We start from the raw sequence: 11,450 nt of genomic DNA, 5'->3' as shown, positions 1-11,450 counted from the left end.
TATAAATTGTTTTGTTTTTTTTGTTTGTTTCTTTTTTGGTTGGGCCAGTGAAAATATTAGCAGGGCGTATAAAAAACTAAGCTACTGGCTTGATAAAAAAAAATTGTAGCCTGATTTGATTAATGTGTATAATGTCTGCTGTGTTACAGCCCTGTCTGGTCACTGAACTTTACTTCTCCTCTGTCCGTCAGCTTCTCATTATATATTCCGGCTCAGGAAGCTTAATTCAATCCATCAGGCACCCCTTCCCCTCCTCATCCTGTTTCTAGCTCTCTCCCTCTTTTTTTTCTCTCCCTTTTTTCTCTCCCTCATTCATCTCAAACTCTGTCTAATTATCGTTAGCCTCCACTGAGCGAATGCAACATTTTCTCTAAAGGAAGCTGAAGAGTCATGGATGGTCTCCAAAGATACATTGAGCCTTTTTTTCCCTGGGTGCACTTTGTGTTTGGTGACTAATAGTCTTGTTTTACGGCTTCACTGGCAGTGTTGTTGTAAAGTCTCCGAACACTGCCATTGATCGTCTTGCGCTGCAGATTTATGAGACACTCCACTGTGACTGTCTAGCAGACAGTGGCTGCCACATTACCCTCATATTGAGCGAAATGGATACACTCTGTAACCTCAATATGTTAAAAACCAAACAAATGTGCAGTTAAACTGATTTGCCTCTTACAGCTGCACCTGTATAAAGATAATGAGGGAATCACATGACCTGTGATGTCACCTTCATCTGATGCCACCCTGTCTTGCCATAGACATGAATTTTCCCTTTTCACACAATTTTTTGAAACGGTCACAACTAAAATTAGAGCTTACATAAGCTCAGTCAATCGGTGAGTCATCAGGCATCAAGATGAATTATTTAATTACGAATTTTGGACCATTTTAGAGCACTGGAGACTAATCATGCAGTTTATTGAATTTGTACTGCAAGTTTCAGCATATGGCTCACAATGGACTGCTAATTAGCTAATCATCCTGTAATCAGCTTGTCATATAGTGAGGGTTTTTTTTGTTTTGTTTTTCAATTTTAGTTTCATTTTAGATTAAAATATTGGGGCCAGTAGGTTTTTTTTAATGTTTTTCTAAAGAAGTCTAGTATGCTCACCAAAGATTGCTTTTTTTTTTTTAGAATTAAAATAATTTAAAACAGAATACTGTGAAATATTTTTAGAATTTAAAATAACTGTTTTCTAACATATTTTAAAATTTATTCCAGTGATGGCCAAGCTGAATTTTCAGCAGTCATTACTCCAATATTCAGTGTCACAAGATCCTTCCGAAATCATTCTAATATGCTGTTTTGGTGCACAAGAAAGATTTTTTTATTATTATAAGAAATTAGTTTGTTAAAAATGTTTATGCTCCTTAATATTTTCAGGATTCTTTGATTAATAGAAATTTCAAAAGAACAGCATTTATTTAAAACAGAAACTTTTTATATATATATATATATATATATGTCTGAATAAAAGTAATAATTTATCATTTAATAATTTAAAAAAAAATCTTCCTGGCCCCAAACTTATGCAACAGCAGTTTATTTTTTTTGCTATCAGACTCATATAATACATAATTTTTTAGTTTGCCACATGGGCTTCTGTTTCCACATTTTAACATTAAATGTGTCTATAAATGTGATAAGAAAGGTTTTGACTAGTAACACTCACTTTGTCTCTATTATGTACCTGTTAAGAGTTTGTATTGCTGTCGTTCTCACTGCTGTCATCTCTTCCTCTCCTTTCTGCTCCCTCTTTGTCATTCTGTCATTGTATCACGTCTTGTCTGCTTGTCTTCTCACTGTCCTCTCATTGTTCCTGTACCTAGACCTAGTGAACCAGTTCTGTGAGCAGGTCCTGAACTTCTTGTTTTGTCCCTACTCTCCTGCCATAGCCCCATCCTCCCCTGGTGTTGACTCCATACCCTTGCAGCGAACAGGAAGTCAGAATGCCACAGGGACGTTTCCCAGAGGTGGCTACTCGTCCGGTCAGGGCGCCAATTACACAGATACTTACCGCACGTTGCCATACTGCTCATCAGTGGAGTCTCCCTACAGCAAGTCCGGCCCTGCCCTGCCACCCGAGGGCAACCTGGCCCGCTCGCCCTCCATTGACAGCATTCAGAAGGATCCCAGGTGAGTCTGCATGCCCATTGGACCTTTTTCATAGTCACAGTAAATGTACCTGGCAAATGTAAATGACAAATGTACTAGGGCTGAGCGATTAATCGAAATCGTCATAAAATTGCGCTTTATAGCACGATTTTCTGCGCCCCCGACCTCCCGCAGTATGCTATCCGAACCAATCAGAATGCAGCGCGCCTAAATGGAGCACGAGAACAGGACAGACCGGGCGGGCATACAAACGTAACGGCAGGTTCACACACTGCGTCTGTGGTGCGTATTTTTTCCGCGCCCATGTTAACGGATCAGAGCGTTCACACAGCACGCGATTGCGGTCCGGCAGTGCGCTCCAGGAGCGGTGCGTCTGCAGCAGTCATGCTGCGATCGTTTCCGCACGGAATCTATTTCTGCTGTGCTGCACGTGCTGAATTAAAGTGGCAGCGCATTATTCGCGGTAAAAATTAACATGGATTGACATGGAAATTTTGTAATTACAATATAAATGCATATAATTAAAGTCTACTGTTTCACAGTCAACACATGGCTTTTTGGCTAGATTTAAAACAAGGAAAAGTGCACTTTTAGATAAACAAGGCAATAATAGATGGCACTCGTGGTGGTAGTTAAACAAAGTTATATTTATTGAGTTTAAACGTGAATATGTCTATAAAAGATTGTATTACTGTACTGTGATAAAAGAGAATCACAATGCTGAAAAAGCATTTTCAGAAACAACGTTTGCAAACGCAAACTGTGCGAAAGCAAAATGAGTCCGTGCTGCTTCTGCACCGCATACACATGCTGTATATGCACTGCAGACGGAGTACATGTGAACTTGGCGCAACAAATCTAGTTCAACATCTGAGGCAGCGCCACAAAGAGCTTTATGACCAATGCATGGCAAAAAAAATAAAAACATATCGATCAAATTTGAGCTGGAAGAGCGGCTGCTGAAGGGGTTTCAGGGGTTGTGTGTGTCACTTTTTGAGGGCCTTTTGCGAAATATTTGACAGTCCTTTCATTTGTATTATGGTGAAATTTATTTATTTATTTATTTATTTTAATTCAAGTTTTAGTTTAGTGTTTTTTTTTGTTGTTGTTAGTTTTGATGTTGTTACTTTTTTATTTTAATTTAGGTTCTTTATTTCTATGTTTCTATTTCTATTGTTCCCCCTTCTATTTTTTTAGGTTTTATTTTAATTTTAGTCTACGTATTGTTCAAAAGTTTGAGTTCGGTAAGATTTTTTAATGTTTTTTAAAAAAGTCTCTTACAGTATGATCACCAAGGGTGCATTTGTTTGATAAAAAAAATACAGTAACATTGTGAAATGATTTTAATATATTATAAAATGTTATTTATCCTTGTGATGGCAAAGCTGAATTACTGCAGTCTTCAGTGTCACATGATCCTTCAGAAATCATTATAATACACATTTAGACAGCCTATCATTTTATAGCCATAATGGAGCAGGAGGCTAATCCTGCTGGGTTTTTATACTGCTGGGTCATCTTTTTCTGTCTGCTGTTTTTCTGTCTTTGAATACGTAAATAAGGTAATAAGGATAAATATTTTAGCATGTGATAAACTGTTTCTCTCGATTATGATGCTGTGTCTTAGACGGCTTCTAAGCATTAATAGACAAATAACTTTTTGTATTTATTTGCATTGATTTAGAGTGAGATTTCTGGCTAAAATAGACTGTTACTTGTTGCTTGTATATTTACTTAGTCAATACCTTTTGGAAGTATGTGGTTTATTTAATGGAAATTAACAGAAATACTGATCAATTTCTCAGAAGGATGATATTTCTAAAGCCCCACGCTGATTATAGATACGCTTCCTCAAAATGTCTGATCATAGAAAATATGAAAGGGAACATACACTACTGTTTTTTGTTTGTTTGTTTGTTTGTTTTTTTTTTCAAAAGATTTCAGTTTCAAATAAATGATGTTCTTTTGAACTTTCTATTCATCAAAGAATCCTGGAAAAATGATGGTTTCAACAAAAATATTAAGCATATTAGAATTATTTTCAACATTAATAATTAGGAGAAATGTTTCTTGAGCACCAAAGCAGCTTATTAGATTAATTTCTGAAGGATCATGTGACACTGAAGACTGGAGTAATGGTACAGGAATACATTTTAAAATATATTAAAACAGAAAACTGTTATTTTAAATTGCAATAACTGACAATATTTTACTGTATTTTTAATCAAATAAATGCAGCCCTGGTGAGCATAAGAGACTTCTTTAGAAAATATTTAAAAATCCTAAATACTTCACATCAAAAAAGCATATTTAGCATATTTTGTGGCTCTGTGTTGTTGTACATATTATTGGATGGATTCTGCATTGCTAATGTGTTTTGTGTGGTTGTTAGGCAATGCTTGGTGGTTGCTAAGGTTTTCTGAATTATTTTATAGTGTTACTATGCAGTTGCTAAGGTGTTCTGTGTGGTTACTAACATACTCTGAGTGATTTCAATGTTTTACTATGCAGTTGCTATGGTGTTTTAGGTGGTTACAAGGGCATTAATAATAGAACTCTTCTCAGCAAACCATACGATTTTAGATATAATTCATGTCCAATGTACAAATTGAGGAATGAGTTATGAGAGTCGCTAACCTAACCCTTAGTATGAAAAAATAGTAACAGTGACACTTGCCTTAGCAAACAATATTATTTTAGAATTGGCTACTGGTGGCTGGGGGTATTAGAATGACATATAAATAATACTTATTCTACACACCTTTCTGTAATAATACACTAGATACCATAAGGCATCATTTTAATATTTTGGTCACACTTTTAGTTTGGGGACAAATTCTCACTATTATCTAACTAGTAACTACATCTTTTGCCTCAATAAACTCCTAATTTGCTGCTTATTAATAGTTAGTAAGGTAGTTGTTAAGTTTAGTTATGAGGTAGGGTTAAGGGATGTATAGTCATGCAAAATAAGGCATTAATATGTGCTTTATAAGTACTAATAAACAGCCGATATGCTAGTAATATACATGCTAATAAGCAACTAGTTATTGGAATTCCTCCCTAAACTAAAGTGTTACCACTATTTCTACAAAAATCAATATTTGTCAGGTTTTCCTTTGTTTTCACACTTTCTCTCAGTACCACTCAATTATAACACATTATTTATTTTTAAATGAGTCATTGATATGCGTGATAGTATTGAGTCCATCAACATTTTTCAAATTTTCCTTTGTTTGAATTCACACTTTCTTTCAGTACCAATCAATTATAACACTTTATTTATTTTTAAAGGAATTGTTTATACGTTTGAAAGTATGAATTAAATCACTAAAAACTTTTATTTTCCTTTTTTTTTTGTTAATTAGACAGCGTTGATCACGTGTTGCCATTATAGAAAGTGGCTCCTCATCTGCTCAGTGTTACAGTGCTCATGAAAAACTCGACAGCAGATAATTAGTCGTGAGTTGTGGTGACATGCACTGGCTCTCATGCACTCATGCTTGGGCTAATAAAGGCTACTGCAGTCTAGCAGTGGTGCTGTTTAGTGTTAGTCTCTGCAGAGCTGATGACTACATACTATTAATGTTGGAGATGTTACTTTGAAATGGTACAAGCTGCTCATAATGTAAAGCAGCTACAGTCAAACAACTAAAAGTTACGTAGCTACTAACACAAAGTACACTAAAACCATTTAAGGAGTCAGTATAGTTTTTTTTATAAATAATATAGGTATTAATTAGCATCTTACTTCCTAAACTTTTGTTTAGTTTATTTGCAGCAATTCAGTCCAGAATATCAAGAGAAAGTTTAGGCATAGCATGTTCTGTTCAATCCCAAAATCATCATTGACAGCCAAACAGACCGCTTGATATGCTGATAAACATGGAATTTCTCCTTATATAGATGTCTGATGCAGAGTCTCTTTGATCTTTATTGTGCACTTTTATAGTCTTTTATAGTGTGGAGGGAGTGTATTTGTTTGAATAGCATCAGCACTAGCAGCAGAACGAGTGTGTGAGCTCTTTAGTCTGAGTGTGACTGAATGTGATTCATATAAAGGCAAGGCTGTGCCTGGAGTCATTCAGCCTGAATGGAGTGCTACTGGGACCACCCACTTTTTCAACAACCTTGGTTGAGGAAGAATTTTTCCCATTAATTTTCTCCATAGGGATTTCAAAAAAAATTCTGAAGAGATCCAAGATTAAAAATGCATTCAAAATTATTTGAAGATAGAAGACTGTACAATATTGCTGCAGTTGACTATATAGTATGCGAAGAAAATGTCTGCCAAAAGAGTAATATGTCCGAATTCATTCGAAAAACAGTATCCCATGAGGCCACGGGAGTGGATCTTATGAATGGCAGTCAAGCGACGCAACTGTCACTGTAGGTCATAATGTCAATATCAACATGACTGATGTAGTACACCTAAATTTCATACTGTATAGAACATACTTTTTTAAGAGTTGTAAAGTAGTTCAAATTTGAATGTAGTACCTACTCAGTATATGATTTCAGATGCACCACATGTCTTTTATACAGCAATGAACTACACATTCCAAGATGCATTGTGAATAATGTAATCAAATCATGATTCATTGAAAAATACTAATTAATGATTGTATATTTAATGTAATTAAAGTTAGTTTTCTTTGTGTAGAGTCATTTGCAATGCTTCATAGGAGTAGGAGTTCATTACATATACTATTTGGCTTGCTTCTCATTGACATGCTAACAGCAGCTTCTCTAAATTGGTGGATCCAACACGGATCTCTCTTCAAGAGTAGTGTGATTCTTTACTAGAATGTTGGCCCTTAAAAATATTTTAAATTATAAAAAAAAATTAAGAAAGAAAATTACCTTGAAATCACATTCATGGGGTCTGCATAATATATTATCATTTAACAATAACACTTTTTATAAAAATCATTGTCTCTAAGGAAACAATTAATGGTGTTTTTACTTCAGGAATCCTTTTGCTCTATTGGATTTATGAGTGAACATGAATGACTTAAACACTATATGGCACTTGTTTCTTTATGTGACAAAATTTTAGCTTGCTCTCTGGAGAAAATGGCTTATTTAATTGCAATTTGTGTATATTTTCATGCATGATAATAAGCTGTAAGTGGGTTGTGACTCTAATGAAGGCTATTTCTGCTCTGTTCTGGTGTTTCCTCCCTAGAGATGAAGGGATGAGGCAGGACAGGTATGCTAACCACACACTGCTACAAGTGCTGCAGCTCATAATAAGTTTAGACATCCTCAGCCCACGGCAAGTGTGAAGCCCTGCTAAAAAGTGGTTTTTGTATGAATTTGTAAGGGCAAAGTGTGTCCTTGGGTGAAACGCTAAACTATTCAAAATGACAAAAAGACAGTCTTTGACCTTTCCACCTGAAAGCGGCACGTGGTACAATCCGAACCGCAAGAAACAAAGTACAATACTGACAGCGCTGTATAACAGTACAAAGAAAGAATTGTTCTCAAGTGTCAAAACTCAAGCAATTGTTATCCACAAGTTGTCAGAGTTGTGTGAAATCAAAAACGTATCTTAGACAGGTGTTTGGGAGTTGCGATCCATGTATGTGAAATCCGTCAATGACACATTGTGATTAAAAACGAATAGCGCATTAGCAAGTTATTAACGTTCATCATGCGGCTAAAAATATGATTAAAGCACTCAGTAAACCGTCAAACACAGCAGCCAGTCCTGTTCACATCGGGGCCGAGATGCTTGGCACAGGACTTTGCGGGAAAATCTTTGGCAGACGTTATCGTATTACGGTTGCTGATGTGGTGCGATAAACAGAGTTATGAGCCATCTGCAGCATGAGAGAACATGGAGGAAGAAAGGAGACTGAGGGATGAAGATAAATGAGTGTGATTGAATGGGGGTTATTGATTTTTCAGCGTATCCCGTAGAGCTGGAGAGAATAAGGGATTGCTGTTGGAAAATAAAGGGGTCTGCCCTTTGCCTTTGCCTTTCCCCTTCTATTGATCAAAGCTAAGGTGCAAACCTCCTTTTCAAAACAGTCATTATTACCAGGGCACCAAGGAGCTTTTTCTCTGCTTTGTTTTAATGTAGACGTGCACTCGAGTGCTGTCCTTGTCCACTCAGGGACAAAAAGATGCTTCTGCATTGACATATACAAATGCACACTGTTATTTACAGAAAGCATCTTGTGGCACTCAAACGTGAGGAAGGTGATGCCATTGAGTGACTTAAGGGTGGTTAAAAGAAAGAGAAAAACCTGCAGTGCTTGTAAAAGGGTGGTTGGTATTATTACTGTGGCAGAGTGGCAATTTGATACATTAAGCTTCTTATACACAGCAGTGCTGTGCTAGTTATAGCAAAGCAATGGTATTTTGATTGCTACATTCACCTGTTGAGTGATTTTAAAAACATTCATTTGACATCATTATTGACACTATTTCAGGCTCTTAAGTTCAAAACCTCTTCATACCGTCATAAATTGACTAAAAACAGGAAACAAAAATTATTTTCATTTTTATTAAATTTTTTTAGCATTTTATTCATCAGTTTAAAAATCTTGCTTCTTTTTTTTTTTTTGCTTGAACTCAATTGACATTGCAATTACGAGGCAGAGTATAAAAACAAATTGGTATTTTCATAAAAACCTGCCACAGAACTCCCATGACTTCTCTTTTAAAAAGCTTTTTTTTTTTTGTTATAAAATCCAAATAAAGTTTTCTAAAAGATTTACACACAGTAAGACAATCATTATTGGCGATAAATAGCAAAATTATTAAATGCTGTACATGAACATTAAAAATACTGTTTTTAATTCAGAATCTTTTATAATTTGCCTGTGTATTTTCCTAAAGCCTCCTCTAAAATTACTAAAAAAAATACTCAATTTACACTGTACAAAACACCAGCATAACAACAAAATGACCACTACTGTACAACTATATTACAATAATATAATGCAATCATATTAATCCTGAAGTCATCGTTTACTTTGGTCAAAAACTGAGACACAGGTGGCATCAGTAGCGTTCGTATGAAACACAGAATGAACAAGTCAATAAGAGAGACATGAAAGAGGCACCAGTTTCAGATTCCTGGCTGGCTGGACATAGCTGGTTGATCAGCTTAGACCAGCCTGATCAGCTAAAGAAGAGGTCAGAATCCACCTAAAATCAGCCTAATTTGTCAGCTATGACTAGGCTGGAAGGCCAGCTAAAACCAGCTAACCGAGAATTGTGTGACAGGTTAGATTTTTATGAAAATACTTACTCATTTTTATACTCTGCTAACAGTTACTGACTGTTGTTAATCGTATGTGTTTCATATTAACTTAGTCTGTGCATTAGTGGTTGGGATTTTTCAGTGTCTTTTTCTGCAGGCTACAAAGGCAACAAGTGTCTTTATTAGTGAGTCATTCACTCAACCGATTCATTAAAGAACCACTCTTTGTAAGTGAATAATCAAATCATTCATGAACCTGATTAGTTTAAAAACACTGATTTATTCAGGAACAAAAGATTCACTCAAATGATTTATTCCAAAGCTTTTCATTCATTCATAAACGACCAGTCACTGATTCATTCATTCAACCATTTCATTCAAAAACTATTATTCATTCAGTAGCTCCACTACTGTGTGTTCCTCGGAAATGCTTGCGTATGGATTTGTTTGGAACTAATTGTGTATATTTTGTCTTCTTTTAATGTGCTATTGTTTAAAATCAATTTCACTTTCGCATTTGGTTTGAATATCAGCATAACTTTGATGCAGTCCCCTACTTTAAAACAGCGATAGAAAAAGGTGGTTGTTATGCATCAGAAACATATGGCTCAGGTTTATAAGTGCCTCCAATATAGAATAAAATGCTGGAGACTCATGGCCTCTACCCCAGCCATGCTATCATTAACCTAACCTTGACTTGACTTGATAAATCACCATTCTGTGTTTCCATTCACGAAGACTTATAGACAGCTGCATCTGTGACCCTGAGTGCGTCATTGCCCTCACATCTATGTTCAGATCAGTCTCTTGAGAAACTTCTGACATGAAGATGTGGATAGCGAAACAGAACGGCACATATGATGTTTTGTATTATTATGAATGATGCTTTTACTACAGCATGTGGTTACTTTGCAATGCAAGAATGCAATTGACATTGACACAGTTTACAGGTGGATTTATCCTGTGTTAGTATACAGTGAGGAGCATTATGCATGCATGACTCCAGTGTGACTCAGTACCAAGTGCTTTATAATGGAAATGGAAGACCTCGGGGTTTGTGCGCAATAACTGTGCAAGCATCAGCCTTTGTTGGTGCATTCATTGCTGTTTAGTTTTTTTTTGTTTGTTTTTTTTTTTAGTTTGGGTAGCAAAGAGTTTTGCAGTGTTGTCACATGTTGTCACGTATGGGGAGACGGCTTTGTCATATTTCATCCCATCTGCACCTGGTGTTTATAGTAATTGCTGTCTGTCAAATGTTCCATTAGCCTGTTTGAGCTGATGTTAGTGTAAATGCATGTTCTGTTTGACTTTCGCTCTTCTCATTATTAGAATTGATTATAATTATTCTAAAGGGTTTAATATCATAAATAAAATAGACCCAATCGTTGGCGTACCAGATGCTGGACACAGCCGACAAGGTGGGTGGTTTTAATAAGGTTTTAAAAATTTACATTTACACATCGATAATGCTATCATTTTCAAAAACTTGCACTTTGAAACTCATTTTCAAATGTTTTCTCTTTTTAGGTGAAAACAATGTTGTGTAAAAGCATCTTGAGAGAATTTTTTATTTTTGGGTGGAGTATCAACCAAAAAAGTGTTCTTGGGCGACTGTAATTTTGATTTGGGTCCTCACTCTGAAGCAGGCTTGTGTGGTTGAGCATTAAGTATGGTATAGTGTTTATGAGTGCTACTTGAGTGCTCTGTATTCAAGGTACTAAAGTGAAGTCTGTAGGGCTGCACGATTAATCGCATGCGATATTTAACGCGCATCTTATCAGTAAAGCCGGTTCTGTAATCAGCGGTAAATCTCCATCACCTGCGGGCTTTCACATTGAGCAGCATTAACTACACAGAGCCGTTGTTCACTGACGAGCTGCGCTAAACCACGTTCATATTCGCACGATGTTTTGCGCAGCTCCTCAGTGAACAACGAAAATCATATGATGCGATTTCAATTTTTCCTTTCTCTTTGGAGTGTTACAAGCTCTTGGTGCATAAAGAAGATCTGTAAAGTTGAGTTTGAATATCCAAAGAGATATTCTTTATAAAAGTTAAGAGTCAACCACACCTTCCTAAAATGGCTCGTTCTAACACGCCCCCACATACCTACATCACTAT

The 11,450-nt window shown here is 36.0% G+C and overlaps 1 protein-coding gene across 4 annotated transcripts in view; it reads left to right on the top strand.

The window, feature by feature from the left end:
- The window catches only part of LOC107716425 (catenin delta-2-like), a 316,783-nt gene that overhangs the window by 202,032 nt on the left and 103,301 nt on the right, over window positions 1-11,450 (top strand). For all 4 annotated transcript variants that reach the window (XM_016522876.1, XM_016522879.1, XM_016522878.1 and 1 more), the window contains one exon: window positions 1,894-2,134. In XM_016522876.1, the coding sequence (XP_016378362.1) occupies window positions 1,894-2,134 (241 nt within the window). The remainder of the gene's footprint in view (window positions 1-1,893; window positions 2,135-11,450) is intronic.

This window comes from Sinocyclocheilus rhinocerous, unplaced genomic scaffold (genome assembly GCF_001515625.1).
Source record: "Sinocyclocheilus rhinocerous isolate Xijiao unplaced genomic scaffold, SAMN03320098_v1.1 scaffold360, whole genome shotgun sequence".
In the NCBI taxonomy this organism is placed as follows: Eukaryota; Metazoa; Chordata; class Actinopteri; order Cypriniformes; family Cyprinidae; genus Sinocyclocheilus; species Sinocyclocheilus rhinocerous.
This window is presented reverse-complemented; position numbering and strand designations above follow the sequence as displayed.